Below are 26,261 nucleotides of genomic sequence, written 5' to 3'. Positions count from 1 at the left end.
ATAGGCAATTCATTTTCTTGTTTCAATAGACTGCTTTCTGCTTTAAACACATTCAGTAACATGGTCTGGAAAGTCTGAACCAATACTCCTATTTCTAGGATTGTTATCAGCTTGGATCGAGCTGTCAGTTGGAAACTGCAGGTTCAGCTGATGATGCTAAATTGTATATTAAGGTTTGGTCACATGAAAATCCTGTGTGTTAGCTTTGCCCTAGCATTTTAATACTCCATATCTGAACAGATATCCCCATAGTTAAGATTCAGATATTTGCACTGATGAAAAGAAAATCCTGTCCCTGATTCATGTGATAGGGGTCTTCCTTTCCAGTCTTGCTTCAGTTCACTGTCGCTGATGATATAATGTACAGCAGAAGTATGTTAAGTGTATTTTGATGTAATGGTGATGTTAGGCAAGCTAACTTTGCTTTTATGAATAATTAAGTCTTGTGATTGTGATTTGCTCTAAAGAAAAATAAATTTTATAGTGGAGCATACCAAACTATAATATATAATTGAGATCCTAAAAATATACAAAATAAAACCTAAAGATTCCTGTCTGTTTGGCTTTCTGGATAATCTGGGTCAGCCTTCTTTAATAGAATTTACTGCAGTGGTGGAAATTTTCTGTAATCTGCTCTCTGGTATAGCACTAGCCACTAGCCAAATGTAGGTTTCTGGCACTTGACATGTGGCTGATGTGACTGAGAAACTGAATTTTAAATTTTGCCTAATTGATGCAAATTTAACCAGAAGGACTAGTTGACAACACAGATCTGGATTAATTTGGTTAGAAACAAAAGAGTCAAATGTTTTTAATCTACCTGAGTTTCGGTCTACTACAGGATTTCCAAAACCCTATTTATGTAGCAGTGATTTAAAAAAATGAAATTATGAAAAATCATATTCTTGCAAGTAACATGGGTGCAGAGATGCTAACATCTAGAGGTTTTCATAAGATCTGAATATCCACTTATTTTAATTAGAAATGTTATGGAAATAATATAGGGTAAAATGGGAAAGAAAACAGTGAAGTAACACAATTCTACAAATATTTATTGGAATCATCTGGTTTGGTTACTATGTTACACTTGCAATAAGAATGGCAGATACTTGGCAGCCAAATACTTTTCCTCTTCGATCACAAACTTCAGTAATGGATGAGTAGTCTGCTTTTTTCCCCCACTTAAGTAGAAGTGTGTAACATTAGAATATTCAGTTGAGTACTCTGAGCATAGGTGGCATACAAGAGGAAACGTGTTAACTCTGTATCCACTATCTATCCACTTAGAGGTACAAAATTAAATAGAAAAACATGTGCCTCCACAAGAGGATAAATCATATTTTCATAGGGGCACTTTAATAGGATCCATACCTGTTTAACAAATAGATTATGAAGTATACACAAAAAATAGTAGGAAAAAAACGGAGTTATCTGCAGCAGAACTTTTTTTATTGTTTATACATTTATTCATATGTGTATACACATATCTCTTCCCCCTGCTCACCTCCCCCTTCCCCTCCCTCTTCCTCTCCCCCTACCCCCTCGCTTCCAGGCAGAACTTGTTCTGCCCTCTTCTCCAATTTTATTGAAGAGAAAACCTAAGAGGTAAAAAGAAAGACATAGCATTTTTGCTAACTTGAAATAAAGATAGCTATACAGAGAGATTCCTAGCATTGCTTCCATACACAAGTGTATTACAACCCAAATTGGTTCATCTCTACCCGACCTCTTCACTACTTCCCGGTCACCTTCCCATAGTGACCTCTTGTCAGTTTAAGATTTTTTATTAGCTCCTCTACAGTGGCACATCAAACACTTTCAAATTTTGGGTTTCATACCTTTCTCTGTTCCTCCTATATGCGTTCTCCCCTTAGCATGTGACCTCTGTCCAATAATATTACTGCAGTTATTTTAGACCTAAAGTCTACATATGAGGTCTTCTGAGCCTGGCTAGCTTTGCTTAAGATGATGTTCTCCAGTTCCATCTATTTACTTGCAAATGACAAGATTTCATTCTTCTTCATGGCTGAGTAAAATTTGATTGTGTATAAATACCACATGTTCTTAATCCATTCACCGGTGGTGGGCATTTTGGTTGTTTCCATAACTTAGCTATTGTGAATAGTGTGCAGCAGAATTTTTTAACCTTCATGCCACAACCTTTTGGGTATCATGTTTAAGAATACCTGTAATTACGTAAAAAAGCCATTTATCTAGGGAAAGGGCCTATAGTTTTCTGGGGGGTAAAAAGGGAAATGGATTAGGTCTACTTGCCAAGTGAGGGATGATCGAGATAGGATTCTAAGGAGTGATGGCAGGCTGGGTATTAAAAAGACTAACCTGGTATTTTCCTTTTTTGGTGGACAAGCCGAAAAAGCTAATGTAAAGGCCTAAAAAAGTCATGAAATAGTATGCTGTATGACACACATGAAATTGGATATTACTGGCCGTAGTGTCTTAGTGATACCTGGTAAAAAAGGCCTTGCCTTCTAAGCACTTGGAATCCAAGCATAGTAGGAGTCAAGCCAAAGAAAAGGAAAAAAAAAGACAGGAGACAAGTTTTGGTATTTTCCTTATGTCATTATCAACCTAGCTTAATTCTGATAAACTTGTGAGTGACATTTTATAGTAGAGTATAGAGCAATAGTTCATGACAGCATACCTGAATACCTAAGAAAGAAACCTCACATTTCCATCACCATGGGAAAGAAATGCATTCACTGAGTGATAGTTAATCAATGTTGTTGGTGACTTTTAATGTGTGGGCTTTAACTACCAGTCCCTAAGCTTTTGATAGAATGGCTAAATTATTTATGAAATAGGACTTAAATAGCCTAGAAAAAAAACTCATGTAAAGGCCTTATCTTTTTATATTACTTCAAACCACATGGAATTGCTGATGTGATTTTTGAGCTACGAAAGTGGCACTTTCACATGGTTCAACCAGTACATTTAATAATCCTTTATGTTCACACCAATGTGCTCTTAATTTATTTGTTATTAAGAGTGGGTGAAGGGGGTCTCTGCCATTGTTTCTTACTGCTTTTACTTACAGTCATAGTAAAGATAATCTTTTCTCTAACCTTAAATGTGGAAGACATATCAGTAAGCTTAGAGTACTTGTAACTCTAAAAACAAAATCCAAAAATTTTTATTTCTTTAGGAAATCTAGATCTTGCTTTTATCCAGACATCTGTGCGTGATTTTTGTCAGTGAATTTACACAATAAATGATTGCTTATGGTTTTTTCTGTCAGCTTTTAGTTTGGATGCTGAACAGCCTGATTATGATTTGGATTCTGAAGATGAAGTATTTGTGAATAAACTGAAGAAGAAAATGGACATCTGCCCATTGCAATTTGAGGAGATGATTGACCGACTAGAAAAAGGCAGTGGTCAGCAGGTACAACTTCATTTATGAATAATAAGTGGGCATGTGTACATATTCTATACAAACGTGTATTATATGGAACTGCATATTGAGGGGGGCTAAACAAGCTGGTTTTGTAGTTAAAATGAAAGAATTCACATCTTCTCTCTTCACATGAAGAATCTTAAGCAATATGTTTAAATTTCTTTGTGCCTCAGTTTCCCCAGAAATAAAGATTATAAACACCATAGAATTTTTTGTGAAAAGTAAGTAAAATAATGTGTGTAAAGCACCCTATTATATGAAAGTGACATAATGGTTTTACATTCAGCCAGTCAGTCTGCAGGAAGCCAAACTACTGCTAAAAGAAGATGATGAATTAATTAGAGAAGTTTATGAATACTGGATTAAAAAGAGAAAAAACTGTCGAGGGCCATCTCTTATCCCTTCAGTAAAACAGGAGAAGCGAGATGGTTCCAGCACAAATGATCCTTATGTGGCTTTTAGAAGACGCACTGAAAAAATGCAAACTCGAAAAGTAAGTGAAATTGTGAATATTTTTGAAATTATTTATAAGAAAAGTTATTTATGGTCATTAATATCTTAATTCTATAATTTGTGTTTAAATAGGACTTTGTTTAAAATTATAATTGAAAAATATTAAGTCAACCTTGAGAGTTATAGTGGAGCTGTTAAGGATATAGTGTAATGTTAATCCACTTGAAAATTATATACAAAATTGATTTCTTGGTGATCTGTGCTCCCTTCCAGTCTTTAAATTTTAACTTAACCCTTCAGCATCAGTAACTCTGCTCACAAAATAACTAGTTAGAAGTGCTTATTTTTTTTTCATGTTTGAAGATAAATATTTTATTTACCAGTAATACCCACCAATCACAAGCAAGAAATGTCAGTGAGTTCTAATAGAAAATAGTATTTCCCTGGCAACCATGTCTATGTAACATGCAAGAGAGCCATAAAGGCTACGGTATCTTAAAATTTTAATGCTCAGCCTCAAGTCTGAGCCCTCTTCCCCGTGAAGTCCAGAGCATTCTTTTCAGCTCAGTCTGAAGCCTTGTTACTATGTTCTTCATGAAGGGTCTAACATTAACCTTCAACTTAATGAGTGTTTAGAAGTGCTTATTGATGTTAAATAAGCAACCTTATATTTTCAGAATCGCAAAAATGATGAAGCCTCTTATGAAAAAATGCTTAAGCTGCGGCGAGACCTAAGTCGGGCTGTAACTATTCTAGAGATGATAAAAAGAAGAGAAAAGAGTAAAAGGGAGCTATTGCACTTAACACTGGAAATTATGGAAAAGAGGTAATATATTTTAATAGCATTAAGAAGTGTGGTACCAGTAACATTTTATATATTGAACTAATTAATTTCCTAAGCAATTATCTATAATTAAAGAAATATTTTGTTTTAGTAATAATTAAAGGTCATTTAAGTATGTAGTATGGTATTACTTTGTGTAATTTTTTACATGCATTCCAGTCTTTATTATACACAGCTCTGTGACAGAGAGCACATTTGTCAGTTACAAAGTTTTAATTTTATTCAAGTACTGATTCTTGAATAAAAGATTTTCTCCACTCACCTACCCCAGCCCCAAGACCCATAATCTTAACACTCAGATCTGTTTGTTGAGGTGCACAATGAAAACTTCAAGACTCGCCACCCTACTTCTCAGTCCCTGTCCCCATCCCCAAAGAAAATCACTGTTAAATTTCTTGTGATTCCTTTCAGAAAAAAGTTTCATAGCATGGATAATACTAATTAGCAGGAGGTTTCTTGGTACCATTTTAGGCTTTCATTTCAACTTCACCAAATCTATCACCAAAATTACAGTTAAAATTCCAACTTTTGACTGGATTTAGTGGTTGTATGCCTATAATCCCAACTCCTCAGGAGGCAGAAGCAGTAGAATTAGGAATTCAAAGCCAGCTCTGGGCAAAGTTAGGGAGCTTCTATCTCAGAAATAAAATACACAAAAAAGTGCTGGTGGAGTGACTTAAGAAATAGAGCATATTACATATATGCGAAGAGAAAGCTATGAACCAAAAATGTAGAAGGAGGAAACAAAAGGAATCACTTAATCTGTTTGTTTTATTGGTATTGGAGTTTGAATTTAGGGCCTTGAGCCCTGCTTGACCCATGCCCCTAGCCCTTTAGTTATTGCTTTAGTTATTTTATAGCTAGGGTCTTCTGCTTTTGCCTAGGGCTCACCTCAGACCTTGATCTTCTGTCCACATAGCTGGTTACAGGTGTGAGCCACCACCACCACACCTACCTTGTTCTTTGAGATAGGGTCTCACTCACTTTTTGCCCTGGTTGACCTCGAACCACAGTCCTCCTATTTGCTTCCCAAGTAACTGTAATTATGTGCATAAGCCACCATATTCAGGTCTATTAATTTTAATAGACATTCCACAGATAGTTGTGATTTATCTGTAATCTTACCTAAGTCTATTGATGTTTATATCAGTTATTAATAGTCGTAAGGATAAGTATTTAAAAACTGTGTAAACTGAGCATAGTGGCATATGCCTATAATCTCAATACTCAAGAGGCTGAGGCAGAGGAATTGCAAGTTTTAGACCTGTGTAGGATACATAGCAAAATCCAATCCTTAAAAAAAAACTAGATTTAGGCATAATTAACATAAAAGTTGTACATTTTTCTATGTTGATCAAAAGATATGAACTTGATGTTATAAAATGAGTAAGTTCTGGAACCTAAAGTCCAGCATAGTTAATAGTAGTGTGTTCTCCACATGATGTTTGCTAAAAGAGCAGATCTTAAGTAATCTCACCATACACACTCACACACAAGGAACTGGTAGCTGATAGATATGTTAGTTGGCTTGATCGTGGTAATCATTTTGCAATATGTATATATATGTTTATCCTAATATCACATTGTTCTCTTGAAATACATTTCTTTTTTCTAATTTCAGGTATAATTTGGGTGACTACAATGGAGAGATCATGTCTGAGGTTATGGCACAAAGACAGCCAATGAAACCTACTTACACCATCCCTATCATCCCTATCACTAACAGCAGTCAGTTTAAACATCAGGAAGTGATGGATGCGAAGGAGTTTAAAGTTAATAAGGTGATTAGAATGCTTGTGATAGTAGCATCTGATTATGAGGTGGTGTTTTATCATTAGAATGAAAGTAAGGAGAAAAACACATATAAACTCCCATAACTTTCATGATTATGGCATATTATGAAGCAAAGTGGAATCCCATAATTAAAACTTTATTTTTGTTTCTGTTATTTTCTTTAAAAGGGAAGATTTTGTTACTGTATCTGATAAGAGTATTTTACTACTATAGGAAGATTATAAAGTGTTGAAATAATTTAAACTAAATATGTGGCTTTGGAGAGAGGAACATGAAAACCTTCCTAATGTGATTTTATCTTTTATGAACACATCCATGTGTAAGTGGAATGAAAAGTGAGAGCTAACTCGGGTATCTCTTTAATATTACATAATTTATAACATAATATGTATTATTTTTACATATTAATATAATGTATTATAGATGGTAGTTTAGAAATGGAAATATTTTGACAAATTAGTACTTAACCAAATAGTCTGCAATTTGTGAGGAAGACTGGGGAAAATAAAGGAAAGCAGTCAAGTGCACCTTCTTGAAAAATATGCATCTAGGAAAAAAGTATTTTATGGCTTTTTTTGTATGAAACTTAGTGTAAAACGTAAAACTTGCCAGTCTAGTTCCGGAACAAGTTTTTCGTCAATTTTGTTATCTCCCCTGTGTTTTTTAATATGTTTCTGCAGTTCTTTTGTTTTGGTGAGGACACATGCCTTTAAACTCATGTATACAATTTGCCATACCAGTTAGCATAATGATTTTCATAGCCTGGACTTTTTTTCCTGCCACATAGAACAATGCCAGGAATCATTTTATGAGAAAGCATGGATGTTTTAAATTTTAAAAGTATTGGGGAGATTGGTCAGGAGAATAAAAGAATTAAATCTAGGTGGAGGGTTATACTCAAATGTTTCCTTTTATTCATATAAATATACATGACCCACATCCACATTTACATTTTATAATTAATTTAAATTTTCTATTAATTTAAATTTATAATTTACTGATCCTAAATATGCTATTTAAATTTAATAGGATCTTTCCCAATTTTAGCATTTTAAGTCTTTGGTCTCCCTGTCCCATCCCTATGTGGCTTTAGAGATCATTTAAATTACCCTTCAGTTATCTTATTCTGTATTATCTCTTCTGTATGTGCTAGAAATGTGAGCCCTCACACCTGAACGTGCTTTAAATTCTTCCAAATTAAGACAGTCTTTAATGGAATTGATTCTATTATCTTGATCATTTTTATTATAAATTAAAGTAATTGGATCTTAAACTTTATTGAATAAGATAAAGCTTTTGAATTGTAAGAAAGTTGGAGTTAATAATGCTATCTGAAGCAACATTCTAGCTGACCACTGATAATAAGTTTTAAGTAACTTTTTGCATTGCCATAGACACCTTTTGATTCAAGTATTTCCTATCAATACAGTGGTAGAAATTGTAGAAAGATACCTTATAGTTTAATAATTTTCCCAAAAAACTGTAATGCCATAAACTACGTAAGACCTAACATGACCAAGATAACTTGCCATGATCTGTTTCTTCCTAACAAATATAATTTAGGTTCTTAATCTTCTTAACTAATGCCTACTGATCAAATTCATACTTCTCCTAGCCTTTGCCATCATTTGACATACATATTTCTAATGCATGCTGTGTTCATCAACTCTGTCACTCTTACATCTGAATTTTATCATGGGTTTTTCCCTGTTTAATGATTTCATGGTCTCATCCTCTGAAACTGGAAAATCTACACTCCATCATTGTTCAGCTAGCAAATCCTTACTGTTTATTTTTATGACCTCTTAGAATTAGGGCTTTATTTCTTGCTTGTTAATAACTGTCTATAGTTTGCTTTGTGCATATGAAATTGTTTTCATACTCTTTTTTTTCCTATACTGATTTGTTATTCTTGAGAGTAAGGAGTGGACATTCTTTTTTTATTCCCTCCTAGAATTTGCATAAGAAACTAAGAAACATTATAGGTCCCAGTGGTGCATACTAATTTGTTGTAATACTTCAGAAGGTGGAGAATTTCTGTTCTCTCCTTTTACTTTAATTGAAACAATAGTTTACAGAACTGTTTTAGATAATAAGAAATAGTCACACTTTCAGAGACCAGCTTCTCTAAGACTGTACAGCATAGCCAGATATATTAGTCGTGTGTCTCTTAGGAATATGAGGGCCTTCGTTATAATAGTAAACTTCTTTACAAATTTCCCAAAAAATTGCAAGTTTGTAAAACATGGTTTTAGTGTATAATTAATTTTATTATAATGAACCTTTGTTGCAGCAAGATAAAGCTGATCTTATCCGACCTAAACGGAAATATGAAAAGAAGCCTAAAGTCTTACCATCGCCTGCTGCTGCTACTCCTCAACAGATGAGTCCTGCTGCACTGCCAGTCTTCAATGCTAAAGATTTAAATCAGTATGACTTTCCCAGCTCAGATGAAGAACCTCTCTCCCAGGTAAATAAGACAAGACTTCTGCAAATATAGGGGAGGAATTATAGGAGGCACATGTTTGACCTATTTCATTTACTGTATTTTAAAGGTTTTGTCTGGCTCTTCAGAAGCTGAGGAAGAAAATGACCCTGATGGTCCTTTTGCTTTCCGTAGGAAAGCTGGCTGTCAGTACTATGCTGTAAGTTTCAGACTCTTTGTAAATAACAAATGGCAAACTGTTTGTCTTAAACTGACAAAATAATTTGGATTTTTTTTTTTTCAAAGCCTCACTTAGACCAAACTGGCAATTGGCCTTGGACTAGTCCTAAAGATGGAGGATTAGGGGATGTGCGATATAGATACTGCTTAACTACTCTCACTGTACCCCAAAGGTGTATTGGATTTGCACGACGACGGGTTGGGCGCGGTGGAAGGTAAATCATTTCTGTATTCCTAGCATAGGGATATTTTTGACATTAGGTTAATCAGACTTAAAGTTTAAAGTTAGGCAGTCCTTCTGAGCAGTCTGTTAGTTCCTACTTCATCTTTTTTATTATTATTATTATTATCATATTATTGTTGTACTGGGGGTACATTGTGACATTTACAGAAGTTCTTAAAATAAACCCCCTCCATCATTCTCTTTTATCCCTCCTATTCATGGGATAGTTTCAACATGTCTCATTTTTACATTTACATACATGAGTACGTAATATTTCTATCACATTCACCCTCCTACACCTTCTCCTTATATTTCGCTCTCTCCCCACTGGTACCAACCCCCCAAATAGGATCTGTTTTGGCTTCCTGTTCTCAGTTTTTGAAAAAAAATTGTTTTAAGATAGCTATGCAGGGTATTTTCATTGTGACATTTCCATGTATATATGTATTATAACCTGAATTAGTTCATCCCCTCTGTTTTTCTCCTTTCCACCTTAGTCCCCTTTTTATGATGATTTCATCTGGTTTAAAAATTCTATATCCATACTTGTGTAGAAAGCACATCAATCATATTCACCTTCTTAACTTTCTTCTCTTCTTCCATCTCCTGTGACCTCCCCTTAGCATGACCTGTTTTTCATAATATTGCTTGTATTTGTATTGGGCCTATACTTCACATATAAGAGAAAACACGCAGCCTTTGGCTGTCTGAACCTAGCTAACGTTACTTAGGATGATGTTTTCCAGTTCCATCCATTTACCTGCAAGTGACAAAATTTCTTTCTTCTTTTTGGCTGAATAAAATTCCATCATATATAAGTACCACATTTTCTTAACCCATTCCTCAGTTGTGGAGCATCTTGGCTGTTTTCATAGCTTAGTTATGGTGAATAATGCAACAGTAAACACAGACGTGCATCTACCTGACTTAAATTCCTTCGGGTATATCCCCTAGGAATGGTATTGCTGGGTCATATGGCAGGTCTATTTTCAGTTTTTTGAGGAGCTTCCATACTGTTTTCCATAATGGCTTTACTAATTTACATTCCCACCTACGGTATGTGAGGGTTCCTTTTTCCCTACATCCTAGCCAACATTTGCTGTGTTCTTGATGATAAACATTCTAACAGGAGTGAGGAAGTTCCTACTTAATCTTCCTAATTTCTTTGCTGAAATATTTTTGCCACTCTTCTACTTGGTTCTTATAGTATCATAGCTCACATAATGGTATATAATTCTAATGGTTCCCAAATGGACTTTTCTCCTTGGTACTGAAAACCTCAGGTATCAGGGGATAGAATTGTAAGAAAAGGGAGTAGATAGGCTGGAGATGTGTGGCTCAAGTTACAGAGTGCCTGCCTAGCAAGCTCACAGACCTGAGTTCAATCCCAGGACTACCAAAAGAAAGACAATAGATGAAGACATGTAAATCTTGTTTGCACACATTGTATTAGGTTAAAAGAGGGCAAATTTAGTTAAAGTATATTACATTTATGTATGAGAATAGCATAGTGAAACTGTTTTGTACAATTATATGCTTAATTTTTAAAAGAGGGGAAAAACTACAAAAAATGTTGAGTTCTAAAAGAAGGATTAAGTAGGTCAAGAACATTACCTAAGATAATGGTTGTTTTCAGTGAAAAGAATCCACGTAAGAGCCAGTCTTGACCCATCCCAATTTGTCAGGATATGATCAAACTCCTTCATACTCTTAAGTGCCTTCGGTGAGAGGTGTTTGTATTGAGGAACACATAAATCTTTGAAAAACATTTTTTGGGGGAGGCATGGGGAACCTTTATCAGAAATTGAGATTTGGGCCTAAAAGAGCTATGTACTGAAATAGACACCTTTACAGCTTTTAAATCATTGTACTTTTATTCAGCTTTTTGGGAGCTGGGGGAGAAAAGGAAAATCTTTTATATAATCTTTGTCTATCACTTTTAAATGCACATTTTGTATGTTTTTTTTCATAGGGTCTTACTGGACAGAGCTCACTCAGACTATGACAGTATGTTTCGCCACCTGGATTTGGAAATGCTTTCCTCACCACAACATTCTCCAGTCAATCAGTTTGCCAATACCTCAGAAACAAATACCTCGGACAAACCTTTCTCGAAAGACCTCAGTCAGATACTAGTCAATATCAAATCATGTAGATGGCGGCATTTTAGGCCTCGGACACCATCCCTACATGACAGTGACAATGACGAACTCTCCAGTAGAAAGTTATATAGGAGTATAAATCGAATAGGAACAGCACAACCTGGGACCCAGACATGCAGTACCTCTACGCAAAGTAAAAGTAGCAGTGGTTCAGCACACTTTGGTATGTTTGTTTGCGGTATATGGCTCTATAAAATTGTTGGGTTTGTCCCCTTTTTTTTTTCTGGGTACTGGGGATTGAACTCAGAGTCTTTTGCACTCTACCACTTGAGCAAAATCCCTCAGCCTTTTTGTTTTCATTGTGGTTTTGAAAGTAGTATAACTTTGCCTGGGCTGGCCTCAAACTGGTGATCCTTCTGCATGCTCTTCTCAAGTCGCCAGGATTAAAGACATGCACCACCACCACCCTAGGTGGCCTATTTCTTTGAGTATGAAATCTGTTACATCCATGGCTAAAAGTACAGAGTATTTGTTTGAATCTTATTCAGTAATACTGTTGCTATAGGAGTTTGTATATGTGTCTTCATATAAACATATCCATAAAGAAAGGTGATTGTTACTTTTTATTTAGCATGTGACATGTGTTACCTGGAAGCAGTTGGTAACTTATAAGATCCAATCAATTTTAAATAATAGGAAAAGAAAATTAACCTTAAATTTTACCATTTTATATTTAAACAGTTATCTGGTCTGCTTAAAAGTCAATAGGTATGCATAGCTTACATGCTGGCACAAAAATTCAGAATAATTTATGAAAGAAACTGAAATTTCAGAGAAAAAATATAAAATTAAAGGATTAATATTTTTAGAAACTTCTGTCTACTTTATTATTATGTCTACACTGTGGAATTATGTAATACAAGTGCTCCCTACTTCAAATATTCCAATCTTAGCTTTCTGTTTTAAAGCATAAGCCTGCATTATTTGAGGCACACCAACCACTTCACTTAAAATTATGTTACTACAGATTTTTTTAAGGTAGTTTACATTCAGACTCTGAAGATACTATAAAGTTAATTATTCTGTTTCCTAATCACCTGTTAAGGTTACAATTAAACTGTTTTGTAAATAGGAAAAGTACTGTTAATTTATAGGCCCCCAGAAAAGTGCTCCATAAACTAATTTGCTTTGTGGTTATAAAATAAAAAAAAATATTCTTATGAAATGGAAGCCATTCAGTTCATGAGAAAAATATCACATTGCAGAATCAATTGGAACATAAGCAGTTTTCTGAGGCCTAACAGATTATATATAATTCCATTAATTTTACTATCTTTATCACCAAAAATCAGCTTCTCTCTGCTGTATAGTCTTACAAATCAAAATGAAGAACTTTCTTATATGAAGGCTTACATACAGTATGAAAGTGGAGATTTTAAAAGTAAAATTTATGTAATTTTTCCTGAAAATTAAGCTTTTTACTCTGTATAAAATTCTTTGAAACTTCTTGAAGAAAATAGCCATGTTCCATCAATCCACATCATCTCTGTCCCTAAAAACGAGAACCTGAGGTGTGTAACTATCCGAAGGATTTTATTATGACCTTTTATATAAATTATTTTACTATGGTACTTAAATAGGTAAATCAGTATCATTGCAAAACTTCCTTAGTTTGTTTGTGGGAGATCGTTAAAAGGTGAACATTGCCAGAAGCTAGCTTAAAAAATAAATAAATAAATAAACTTTAACTTTGTCATTTTTCTACTTAATCATTTCCTTCCCTATGTATATATATGTATTTTACATATATATAAGCCAATTTTAAAAAATAAGATGGGTTTATGGTTTTTGGGTCTTTTTTTTTTTTTTTTTTTTTTTGTAGAACATAATTGTTTATAATGTCATCTTAAATTTTGCTAGACAATCCTATACTTAATAGATGCCTAGGTCCGGGGCATAGCTCAAGTGGTAGAGTACCCGCCTAACAAGCTCAAGGCCCTGAGTGCCCAGTACTGCAAAAAAAAAAACCTACAGATTACTATAGAGTAACATTATTTATTCTTTCATATTTTTTAATATTCTAGCAACCTAAAGCTATGCACAGTGTGGTCATATCATCTGTGCATTTAACTTAAATGAATTCATCTTAACAGGCCCCCTAGGGGGGAGATAGCTATTCACATGTTATTGAGGATTCTAAGACCTTTTGTCCTAAAAGAATGTGTTTTCTAGAAAGAACCTAGAATGGGAGAAGTGAACCTACTCACTGTTCTTCCATACTGTCCTTGTCTGCTTTTCCACTTCTCTGTAGGTTAAGCTTCTGAACTCATTACAATTGTAGCTTTAAAAATAAATTTTATTTTTCATGCAGCATGACCCCCCAGATATAAACCAGACTTTTTCATCTGATACTTACACCAAAGAACTCCTGACTTGGTCTGGTGTGGTGCTATATTGAGATTACTGAATAAGGAAAAGAGCTTTCATCAGGGCACTATCAAAAAGAATTTCCAAGACTTTGTTTTAATCATATTGACTTGACCATTATATCAGATACAAGTCACCCAAATACATGGGTTGTAACTTAACTATATCTTAATTATTCAACTACTGTTATAAATATTAAAATTTATAATTACAAGTGACACAGGACTACCCTCTGACCTGATCCCTTTTCTGAATAATAATCCATGGGGTCTTATTCACTCATTTTTAAATAGGAAACTCTAAATATGGATTTCTGGAGTAGCTTGTTTCAGCTGCTCAGAACCTTACTTGCCTGCTTTCTCTGTCTTAGCCATTTTGCAGAGTTGTGTAACCACATGGTATCCTAATAAGTCCAATGTTAAGTAGCTTCCTTAGGCAGGTATCATTGAGTGCTTGGTCCTCTGCATACTGTGCAGCAGAACAATGCTGAGGAACTCAGTTATTGATGTACATTTAGAACTTAAAAGACTGAGCTAAATTGTTTATTTTTAATGGTCATTGTTAATATGAGATTTGGTCAGTTTCCAAACATAGTTTTCTAAGTTTTTAAATCTATAATAGTGCCTTTGAAAATGTAATGTTTGTTCAGTGACTGAGTATCCAATTTGTGTGTTTGAGTTGGAAGGATATAAAATAACAGAATTAATGCATTTTCATAATTAGAAAGGATTCTTATGTAATCGTATTTATATAATTCAGAAAGACCAAAAACAAAATGATTTTTAACGCACAATGATAGTGAATTTGAATTTCTAGTTCCCTATAAATTTCATCAGCATTATAAGCCATTTTTCTAAACTCACATATCTGTACTAAAGATTTGATTATTTTCATAAGTAAATAGAATATCTGTGGCTACAATTAGTATGTTTAACTAATTGTTAAGTATGCTTAAGTATATGTGACTCTAGTTTGTGATACAAATTTTTAATCTTACTGTAGAAAAGGAACTCTAGATTTGAGCACTGAATATTTTAGCTATTAATATTTCATGAATTTCAGGACCTTTAATCTGTACTCAGATGTTTCATTCTGAATTTTCTCACTGTGGAGAGTGAATTTATCGTATAGCATCTGTAGCAGAGTCTGGAGTGTCACTTATAATAAAATACACTGGTAGTTCTACAGTTGTGTAACAGTATGCAAGAATAAAGTATACCTTTTGATAATTTAGAATCTGTCTTCCCTAGCTATATGAAATGGCTTATTTCTTTCTGAACACGTGTCTCCCTCATCACCCCACACCCATGAAGTATTTCAGTTGATCTACAGAGCAGCAACCTGAACTATAGGCTATTTCAGGTACTGGTGTATCACACCATGGTTTCACTGTATTAGTGGATTCATAAAGTCAGGTTCTTTCATACAAATTCATAACCCAGAGAGGTGCTTAGTTAGAAGTTACCAGAACAAAGGTAGTTTCTAGCTTCTACCTAAATATTTCAGATGAGAGAAAATTCAACAACTTTATAGATCAAATTATCCTATATTTGGGGGTCTTGGTTAGACAGTTTGTCCATACACTGAACCAAAAACTGCCTCCTTAAATTTAAACATACAGTTTCATGTTTTATGCATGGAAGCATTCTGAGTAAGTGTGCTTGCTTTCCAACATCATACTGTCCTTCAAATACTTAACATCCTGTCATGCTTCCCTCTCTAGTCCCAGTTTCTAGTTAAATGTTCTCAGCTTTTAATTGTGTCATACATGATTCTTCTCCCCCACATAAAATTTTGTTCATTAGGTGCTCTGTATGTGAGGATTTTAAAAGCAGTTGACTCATCCTGGTAGTACATTAAAAAAGAGTTTATTATTTCTTCGAAATAGGAAACTTAAAATTTTTGTCTATTTCTTTTTAAATTTAGAACTCATTGATTTGGTTTTGTTACTGCTTTCCTTCCTGCTACTCAATATCTGTGTGACCTCAGGCAAAACTTTGTTCATATCTCCTAATCACAGTTTTTTTTGCTTCTATTAAGTGTTCTGATTCTAGATTTGATCATTGGTTTGTAGTAACTATCTTGCCCATTTTTGTGTGAATTGCAAATTTGTCTACCGCACTTTATCTGGACATAGATATACAACTAAAATCATTTCTACCTTGATAATGTTGATTTATATAAATTTTGAGAGATATGGCCATTTTTATCTTTTCCATTTAACATTTGGTTAGAGTTTTGAGTTATTATGGTGCCATGACCTTGAATGCTTTTGGGTTTTCTATAATAATAATAATAATATAAAACCCAGTTCAGATTGTATCTGTCCAAACTTATTACCTTACCTTTGTAGGTAATGATCCTATTCATACACACATCCTTTTGAATTGGAATTTTATTTCTTGTAAGAAATAAGAAATCTTAGCATCTCATAGCTTAATACTCAAATAAGTTAATCTCTTTCACAATTAGATGAAGATAGTAAGTCACAAAAAGTTAAATAACTTGACTGAAGAATACTCTGATAAGGGCTGACAGAATGGTTCAAGTGGTAGAGCTCCTGCCTAGCAAGTGTGAGGCCCTGAGTTCAACCCCCAGTGTCACCAGAAAAAACAGACAGAGAATACTCTGAAAGTCATTAGAGCTCAGGACTTAACATGCCAAGTTCTCTTGGCCCCTAGACTTATGATTTTTATTACCTCCACTACCAGCTTCTATGTAGCTGTTTGTTACATAGATCATTTACCAAAAACATTCAGGTAAAATTTCATAACTAGACAGGCAGCATCACAATAGCTAACAAATAGACTAAATGTGTAGTCTAAAATATTTAATGATTAATGGTTTAAATATTGGTTGTGTTTTTATTTCTCAATCTATGTTAGAAAAAAGCTAGCAATTGTTAAAAAGTGAAATTCACCAGACTTTCAGAAACTAAGATTAATTTAAATGGGGCAAAGATATTCAGAACTTTTTTCAAAATTGATTTCTAAGAATTCTTTCATATATAAATGGAGTCTTGATCATACGTCTTCAGTGAATTACTGTTTTTCTGTATGTGTAATGACCAAATCTTCCCAAAAGCTCCATTTTTAAAAATATGTACTGAACATTCTCCACTAGAACACTCAGGGCTGAGGCAGCACACTCAACACTGTAGAAATTAAAGTATAAATCTCAAAAATATATTGGTAAAAATATTTAATAAATGACAGATCCTTACATTTTAAGCATGTGGTTTTTAAAATTTTTTTTAACATAAGGGTAAATACTATGTTAACTATGAGCATTCTTTCAGGGCAACATTAATTTTTGTAAATTTTCTTCAAGCTTTGACCCAACACATTCTAATTCATGGAAATGGCCATGTTGACAGAAAGTTGCTTTTATGTCAATATTTCGGGATCATCTAGTTATTAATAAGTCTTCCCTGTAGATTTCAGGTCTGTGGATTGTAAGCATAGTAGGAAAAGGAACTCAAATCAAAGGACAGATACCAGTTTAACATAGATTTGTAATACACACACAAAATAAGAAAATCATTAGAAGAATTTTTTTTTCAACAAGAAATTACGCTTTTTGCTCTTGTAGTCTGGGTATGCACTCAGAATTTAACAAGGTTCGTGAATATTATTCCATGGCTTTCTGATCCATTTAAAACATGGGGGAATTTGATACCTAATCATTTATATTTGTACCAGGCAGAAAAAGTATTCTGTGGGGCAGTAAAGGATTCTTCATGAGTGAAAATTAGAAAACTTGATGAAGTGATAAAATTCTAAGTAGATTGCAGCAGTTAACAAAAATTAGATGGCAGTATTTTGAAAACATCAAACTAGATTAAGGAAATTTGCATGATTTATAGATTCCCTGGTACCCAGGGATGCATGATAACTTTTTTGTTTGTTTTGTTTTAAAATAATTCTTACTCAGACATCACAGGCTTCTTAAAGAAGTCTTTAAAGTCAGATGTATTGTGATTATATGTGCTTTTTTTTTTTCCTTTTTTTAATTGGCAGAAAAGAAAAAGGTTTCCTTTTTAAAAACTGCACACACTTTTTTGGGGGGGTAATAAATGAACATTTTTTTGTTTGTTTTTTTTAGAACTGAGCTCTCCATAGACAAACATAAGTAGCATAACACAGTGTCTTTCCTCAGACATCATTCTGTACAGTAAATCAACATAAACAACTCCGTTCTTATTGACTGGATTTTTTCCAGGTGGGTTAATTGGGTGGGGAAAATTAACCTTAACATTGGAGCCTCTTTTCTTCCTGTTAAACTTAAAAGATGGGTTCTTTTTAAAAAGAAAAAAAGGTAATAAACTTACTTTCATAGAGAGGAAATCTTTTTAATGACTAAAATATATAGAAGTAAGTATTTATACACAGCTATTAAGAATGGTCTGAATGCATTGGGAAGGTAATATGGATATAAAATATAAACCAAATAGTAGTTGCCAGATTTCTTCTCAAGCTCAGTGAAAAGTTGAATTCCAAGTCTATGAATATAAAAAGCTGATACTACTTTTCTACAGTGTCTAGCACAAGTGCCACAGCTTTGGTGTTGAAACTTGGGAAGTGAGCAGTTCTCTTTCCTAGGTTTAATTCAGGAAGCTTAATTTTCTTTTTCATTAAATTCCAGCCACTCTTGTTAAATTTTCATTTGGAAGTGATCTTTATCAGGATCATGAGCCTTTACCAAATGCTTTAATTTTGCACAAAATAAAAATTTAAATGCTGGATTGTTTTACTGTTGTAAGTATATGTGATGTCTGTGCATTTTTATAAAGTGTTTCCTTATTTTATGTTCAGCATTTACAGCCGAACAATACCAGCAACATCAACAGCAACTGGCACTAATGCAGAAACAGCAGCTTGCACAAATTCAGCAACAGCAAGCAAATAGTAATTCCTCCACCAACACTTCACAGGTGAGGGATTTGTCTGTCTTATGATTATCCCTCATTGTTTCCCACCAGAGTTCATCTCTAATTACCAACTGTTGTCATAGAACCTTGCATCTAACCAGCAGAAAAGTGGCTTTCGCCTGAATATACAGGGTTTAGAAAGAACATTACAGGTGAGTATGGAAGTTATTGCCTCTGCTCCCTATTTTAAAAAAATAAAATAAAAAAGTATACTTAAATGACATATAGATGCTGTTTGACCTATAGTTTATTAAGTTACCTCCTTAATATATAACCCCACACAGTTCATTATCGTAGTCAGTTTAATTATTTAAATTTTTAATTATACCAAAACAACCTCTTCTCTTAGAAGATATTGGTCTTAAACCTAAAGCATGATAAATATTTGCCAGGCAGACACATTTTGGGGTTAAAGACAAATTCCATTCTCTAGGTATCTTGTAGAAACATTCATTTTTAAAAAGTCAAGGGGTTTCTCAATTTTTAGTTTAAATTATGAGGTTATTTTACTACCTTCATTTCTTAAAGGGTAGTTAATTTTATCTTTGGGTATGTGGGGAACAAGTAGGTGGAAAACTTTTGCATACTTATGTATTTCACTGTATGTATTTGCAAATCACTGAAATGCAAATCACTGAGCAGCATATTTCTTCTCCAACATTTGTGTTGGAGGTTTTATTTACTGTCTACACATTCTAAAGGGCTTGTTTTGGTGGTTGACTTGCACATATATATATTAACACTTTCATAATCCTTGAGCTAGACAGTTACTTCAATCCTCCAGTTTATGACTGCAAAAGAAATGAAGAGATTTCAGTGGTTTGCCATTTTCATTTATATTCAAGCTGATTTTGGTATACCTGTATAGCTTTGATATTAATTTTAGACTAAGTTAGTACTGATTAGATTTCTTTTTTATTTTCTTTTTAGGGTTTTGTTTCCAAGACTTTGGATTCTGCTAGTGCTCAATTTGCTGCTTCTGCTTTGATGACATCAGAACAACTGATGGGATTCAAGATGAAGGATGATGTGGTGCTTGGGATTGGGGTGAATGGCGTCCTTCCAGCCTCAGGTAAAGATAAAGACATTTATACTGCTTAAACTATATTTAGATATAATCAAATGATATATATGTATATATTATATGTAAATAACATACATATAAATATATTTTTATGTATTATAATAGGAACCACAAATTGCACAATATTTAGATGCTTCTTTCTTTTTCTCTCCAGGAGTATACAAGGGCTTACACCTCAGTAGTACTACACCAACAGCACTTGTACATACAAGTCCATCAACAGCAGGTTCAACTTTGTTACAGCCTTCAAACATTACACAGACTTCAAGTTCCCACAGTGCACTGAGTCATCAAGTAACTGCTGCCAATTCTGCAACAACTCAGGTTCTGTTTGGGAACAACATTCGATTAACTGTACCTTCATCAGTTCCCACTGTAAACTCTATTACCCCAATAAATGCACGACATATACCTAGGACTTTAAGTGCTGTTCCATCATCTGCCTTAAAGCTGGCTGCCGCAGCAAACTGTCAAGTTTCCAAGGTCCCATCTTCATCCTCTGTAGATTCAGTTCCAAGGTGAGTAGTTTTAAGCCTAAAAATGTTTGAAAAATATGATAACTTAAACTACTGGCATGGCTATTTCTCTGTGTTTCTCTTCTTTTAGTTTTAAATATTAAAAGTGTGCAGATGAGAATTGGTACCTTATTTATTCAAGCAGGTAAATGTTGTGATTCAATATTAGTTGAATTCAACATTAGTTGAGAATTTCAGCCAGTTCACTGGTTTGATGTAGTGCATACTAAATACATGATTTGGACATACAGTAGCTTAGAACTTCTCATTTTTCTCCTGCCTTTGGATGGTAGGAGTTCTTTAGAATATTTCTTGTTCAATATTTCTTCCACAGCTTCTGTGTGAAGAAGAATTGATAGAATCCACCATCATGAATATGCCAAATTGCACTTTAATTATGTAAATAATATAAAGACTTACAGTATTCATGTCAGGTCAACTTTTAATTAACTTCTTGGGTTTCAATAGACTGTTTAGGATTTTGCTTAGGCTCTATTATGTTTTAAATAAAAATCCACTGTTCACAAGGTAGTAGGAGAGAAACAGAAAAAGATATGTGCCTTTTCAGTGTAGGTAGAAATAAGCTTAAAAGTATAAAAAGTTAATAATGTTGAAATACTTCACATAATAAAAAAAATTCCAGAGGTATCTTAAACATTATATGTTCTCAAAATAATTGTATAAAGTATGTCTATAATTTCAATATAAGGAGAAATCTTTTCACACCAGGGAAATTCTGGGAATGCCCTACAAAACATCAGATTTGACCAGTATTTGTTTTGACAAAGAAGAGAAAGGAGAAAAAGGAGGCAGGTGGAGTGGGCAAAATGGAAATACAAAATAGGGAAGATACAAGGGTTAGTGGTTAATAAATTGGGTTTCCTAGAAAGGTTGGTAGAAAATTGAAATGACAGGAAAATGGCAGAGTGTGGGGCACCGTGAATCCCAGACCAATGTTTAGACTTCCACAGACAGTAGTGGTGCAGAGGAAGGAGTAGCACTGTGTAGCCTTAAGTGTTTCCAAGCCCATGTTTCCCTGTCTGCTTTTCTAAACTTAAGTAGGAATCATTTTCTGCTCACTACCAGTACAGTTTTATTGGATCTAGTCCTAGCTAACCAGTCAACTATAGCTCTGACTTATATGTATATAGCATCATGAATTTTATTGCTGTAGAATTGTATAATCATGAAACATTTGCAGTATATGGAATCTTTTGTATCCCTGTCCCTTTGTTTCAAAGATGAGGAAATACAGCTGGTTATGGTGGTGTACATCTATAATCCCAGCACTTAGAGGCTGAGGCAGGAGGATAATGAGTTCCAGGCCAGCCTAGGTTATAGCAAGTTCAAGGCCAGACTGGGTTCCACAGTGTGATTCTGAGAAAAAAAAATAGAGAAGAATTAACAGACTTTTTCAGGGACATTCAACCCTCATAAAAACTAGAACCAGGGTGGTCCAATTACTAGCACAGTTCTTGTCCCACTTATCTGAATTTATTTGGACCCTGACTTAACGTCCTGACATGAACCTTTATCATATTTATTCCTATTTTCAACTCTTATAAAAGGTTTAATATAGGAGGAAACTGAAACTGCAATTGCCAAACTGTAGGACTTTTTTTTTTTTTTTTTTTTTTTGCTGGTACTAGGGCTTAAACTCAGGGCGTTATGCTTGCTAGGCTTGCTAGGTAGATGCTCTTAGAACTTGAGTCACTTCACCAGCCCCTAGGAAATTTGTTTTTTTTTAAACACCTAAGTCACTTGAGTGTTACATAGTTTTACTGGTAATATAGTTGACAGTGGAATTTATACTTGACCTCAGCCTGATATCTTACTGTATATTCTTGATAATAAACTATAAGGTTTCATATTTCTGTACTTATTCTCGTGTCCTAAATGAGTCAGGTTTCTTCCTGTCATTAAAAATAATTAAACTTTTCATTGTAAAGGTAGTCTTCATTTGCTATATCTGTATGTTATACATAAGTAATTGAAGTTTTTTCCAACAGAGAAAATCATGAATCAGAAAAGCCAGCACTGAACAACATAGCAGACAATACAGTAGCGATGGAGGTGACGTAGCTTCCTCAGGAGTGGAATGCAGCCTGGGGACATGATTAGGTGCTATGCATCAGTAGCATTGAATGCAAGGGATGACGGAATGCAGCACATGCGTTTCTATGGCAGCTGTGGGGACTTGACAGCAATGCTCATCTCTCATGCTTCAATTTTTCTTTTCTTACTGTTAATAGGAAAAAAATCAACATCTGTAAATTAAGAATACAGCAATTATCTGTACAGTACTGCATATTTGTAATACCCTTGTATATATGTTACTTGAATACAGAAATGTTCATTTGTGATGCTTTGCACTTGGGGGTGGGGGGTGGGGGTAATAAATTGCAACAAAGAGTGTGAGATGTGAGATTGTATAGAGATGAAGTGTCATCACATCATGTGCATGGTGCGGAACCTGCTGTTTTATCTATTTATTGTGCCGTGTTTACAGTTTTTTGTACACTGTACCTTCATTGGTTCCTGTGCTGTAGTAAATGTGTTAGGTAGCTGTGGACTCCTTGGTATTTTGTAAATGGTATAACATAACTTGGTTCCCCTCTGGGTCCTTGAGTTTTCTGTGTATCATGTGAAAAAAATGGTGACATACATACAGAATTTTACAAAAAAAAACAAAAAAGGCATCAGTTTTTTAAACATGGGGAATGTACTGTTAAATGGGGATCTTCCTGGTCTACTACTATTAGGACGAGTAACAAGCTAAAAATGAAGTCTCTTGAATCCTCCCATCCCCACCTGCCCACCAAGCTGTGGGTGGTTTCTGGTACTTAAAGCACTAATGTTATGTTGCTGCTCTGCAAACAGCCCAGTAGTCCCATTTCCTTCCACACCAAAAAGTGTTAAATCAAGTATGCAAATGGAGTCCTTACAACTGGAGTTTATGTTGTCTTGCCCTTTTTTTAGCACAAAAAAAAAAACTGTACTTTTTTATTGTCGAATTGTTTAAAAGACTTCATTCTTTACTTGTTCTTATAAAAAAGGATATAAGGGAGAAGAATGCAGTAATTGCTGTACGTGTATCATCATTCCAGTATCTAAAAACAGCCAGCCAGCTTTTTTCCTTTTAAGATTCTCCAGAAGGCTGCAAGGCCAGAACCACAAATATCGGGTGCCTTCCTTTGGAAATATTTGACCTCTCTTCTGTGAAGAGAATGGTACTTAACAGACTACTACTAGTGCTTTGTCAGTACCGAAGTCTGAATGCCCAGTCCAATGGCATACATTATCCTTAAGGTTTTTAATCCCACCTGGAAAAATTGTGATAGAATTCTCACAAAATAAACCCAGGGCATTACATGTTGACAAATTAATGTGTAGTGGTCTTTTGCTTTTATTTTCAACCCAAGAACTTTTGTGCTATTTTAATTATAATTATTCCATAAGGGGGGGTGATAACTTCATGTTCATCTCAACAATTATTTATTACATGACTAATGACTACTATATGCCTGGAACCGTTTTAGGTCCTATAGCAATGAGGGAAATAAGAACCTGCTCTCATGGAACTTATGATCTCATTGGAGAGAAAAGTTAATAAAATTTTAAATGTATTGTGATTTGTGTTAGGAAGAAAAGTAAAGCAAGTAAGGGGAAAGACAGTGCCAGGGTGGGCAAGAGGTTACAGTTTCTGGTAGGGAGCCAAGGGAGGGCTTATAGGTGATTATATTTGATAAGATACTAGGAATAAGGAAAAGCATTCCAGGTGGGGAGAAAAGGCACAGAGGTCCTGAGATGGAGTGTACTTCAGTGCTGAAGGAGCAGCAGTGTGTGTAGAGCACAGGGGACAAAGAGTGGGTTAGCAATGAGGAGCAGCTTGTGGAGGCCTGATGGATTATGACAAGCACTCAGGCTTGTCCTGTGCTTGAGACAATTTATGGACTGGGGCATGGCTCAAGTGGTAGATCGCCTGCCTCACATCTCCAAGGCACTGAGTTCAAACCTCAGTACTGCAAAAAAAAAAAAAAGTTTGGAATAGAAGAGCAAAGGGCCCTGATGAGGCTCATTCTGGTTTCAGTATCCAAACCAGAATACAGGGAGAGCCCAGTTAGGAAACTAACCACAATAATTCAAGTGACAAGTGGCTGGATTTTATTGATATTTTTAGAGGGGCCTATTAAAATTTGCTTACTGAATAAAGATGTATGGTACATGAGAAGAGTTAAGGATAACCATAAGGTATTGGGCCTAAGCAATTGATTGCAGTTAAAAGCACTGTGGGCGGCGTAGATTTGGGGGAATATCCCAAGTTTGGTTTTGGATGGTTTAGATATCTACTACAAGTTTGAGGCCAGGGATATTGGTGAGATCACCAAGAGAGTGGGGTTAAATCAAATACAGCTGCCAGTGATGGAGTGTTTTAGGGTTAATCTTACCCTTATGGAATTCCCTGCCTCAAAAGGGATCAGAGTCAATATGAAAAACTTTTGTCTTACTGTACATTTTAAAGGGAAAACAGTTATCTATCATTTCTAGTGGCTAATCAGTGTGGCTAAAAACTTAAAACTCTAAACTGCTGGTTTAAATGTACTTGAAGATAATTGAGACTAGAATTAAAATTTCTGAAGTACACCCCACAGACAGAATGAGGCCCAGGTCCCCAAAGTGTACTTTTTTGTGTCTGCAGTCCACAGTCAAATTCATAAACGGATTGGGAAAGAAGAAAATGAGTCCTCATCAAGCACCCCCAGTGAGGAACTTGAAATGAGTCTGCCCGGGGGTGGTTGGGCAGATGGTGAAAATCCATGTAGTGTTCTCTTACCAGACTAATTCTGAGATGTAGAAAGAACACAAGCTAATATGCATATTTTAAGATAAGATTTCCTCAAAACTGAATTTTTGGTTTCTGAACCATTTTTCCATATATTTTGCTACCGATGTAATAACTAGAAGTAAAGGACAAGATGCAAAAAGAAGCAATGTTAACACTAAGACCATAGGGAAAGTGAGAAATAGGTCATCAGGGAATCTCGATGGCTAGTCTTACAATTACCACTTACTAATGTAACAGACATTATGGGTAATCTTTTATCTTCACAAATGATCCATTTCAGACCTAGGATTATCACCAAATTACAAGTGAGAGTCACTCAAGGTCATTTGGCAGTCCAGAATTGGAACTCAAACCTGTTAGACTCCAGAGGTGCCATTGTTTGCCTAGCACTGTTTTGTGGATAAATAGATGAACATTGCTTCCTTAGAAACCACCCTTACCATTGTGTTCCAAAGAATCTGGTGCTAATTCCTTACCCTGGCATTGTTATCTTCTGTCCATTTCATGAGCTGAAACCCAAAACACCACCCAAACCATAGTTTGAGGGGTTTTGTTTGTTTCTGTTTGTTTTTTTGTTGTTGTTGGTACTAGGGTTTTTGAACTCGGCCTTGGTAGGCAAACCTCGTTACCACTTAAGCCACACCTGTAGTCATTTTTTGCTTTAGGATATTTTTTTTCAGGTAGGATCTCACTCTCTACCTGGAGTTGGCCAGAATGCAATCATCCTATCTATGCCTCCTGTTTGGCTTTAATGACAGGCGTGCACTTATACCGCATCTGGCTTGTTTTGTTGAAAGGGGGTCTTGAACGACGACCCTCCCATTCTCTGCCTCCAGAGTAGTTGGAATTACAGGTGTGAGCCACCACAACGAGCCGACTGGTTTTATGCCTGGATACAAATTTCTTATTTCAAAAAGGACTAGGTAAACTTCTCCAATCTCCAGATTTGCAAGGTTTTTTTTTT

The 26,261-nt window shown here is 34.8% G+C and overlaps 1 protein-coding gene across 3 annotated transcripts in view; it reads left to right on the top strand.

Moving 5' to 3' along the window:
* Nucleotides 1-23,837, top strand: part of Epc1 (enhancer of polycomb homolog 1) — an 86,878-nt gene extending 63,041 nt beyond the window's left edge. For 2 of the 3 annotated variants that reach the window (XM_020157314.2, XM_020157312.2), the window contains exons 3-15: nucleotides 3,257-3,402; nucleotides 3,701-3,907; nucleotides 4,545-4,693; nucleotides 6,333-6,492; nucleotides 8,799-8,975; nucleotides 9,061-9,150; nucleotides 9,237-9,385; nucleotides 11,366-11,718; nucleotides 18,737-18,855; nucleotides 18,936-19,004; nucleotides 19,783-19,924; nucleotides 20,091-20,454; nucleotides 22,461-23,837. In XM_020157314.2, the coding sequence (XP_020012903.1) occupies nucleotides 3,257-3,402; nucleotides 3,701-3,907; nucleotides 4,545-4,693; nucleotides 6,333-6,492; nucleotides 8,799-8,975; nucleotides 9,061-9,150; nucleotides 9,237-9,385; nucleotides 11,366-11,718; nucleotides 18,737-18,855; nucleotides 18,936-19,004; nucleotides 19,783-19,924; nucleotides 20,091-20,454; nucleotides 22,461-22,533 (2,198 nt within the window). In that variant the 3' untranslated portion in view covers nucleotides 22,534-23,837. The remainder of the gene's footprint in view (nucleotides 1-3,256; nucleotides 3,403-3,700; nucleotides 3,908-4,544; nucleotides 4,694-6,332; nucleotides 6,493-8,798; nucleotides 8,976-9,060; nucleotides 9,151-9,236; nucleotides 9,386-11,365; nucleotides 11,719-18,736; nucleotides 18,856-18,935; nucleotides 19,005-19,782; nucleotides 19,925-20,090; nucleotides 20,455-22,460) is intronic. The other variant, XM_020157313.2, reaches the window with a different exon arrangement.
* Nucleotides 23,838-26,261: the final 2,424 nt, after the last annotated feature.

The sequence above is a fragment of the Castor canadensis genome, chromosome 15 (genome assembly GCF_047511655.1).
Source record: "Castor canadensis chromosome 15, mCasCan1.hap1v2, whole genome shotgun sequence".
Classification (NCBI taxonomy): Eukaryota; Metazoa; Chordata; class Mammalia; order Rodentia; family Castoridae; genus Castor; species Castor canadensis.
Note: the sequence above shows the minus strand (reverse complement) of the source record. Positions and strands in the feature narration are given on the sequence as shown.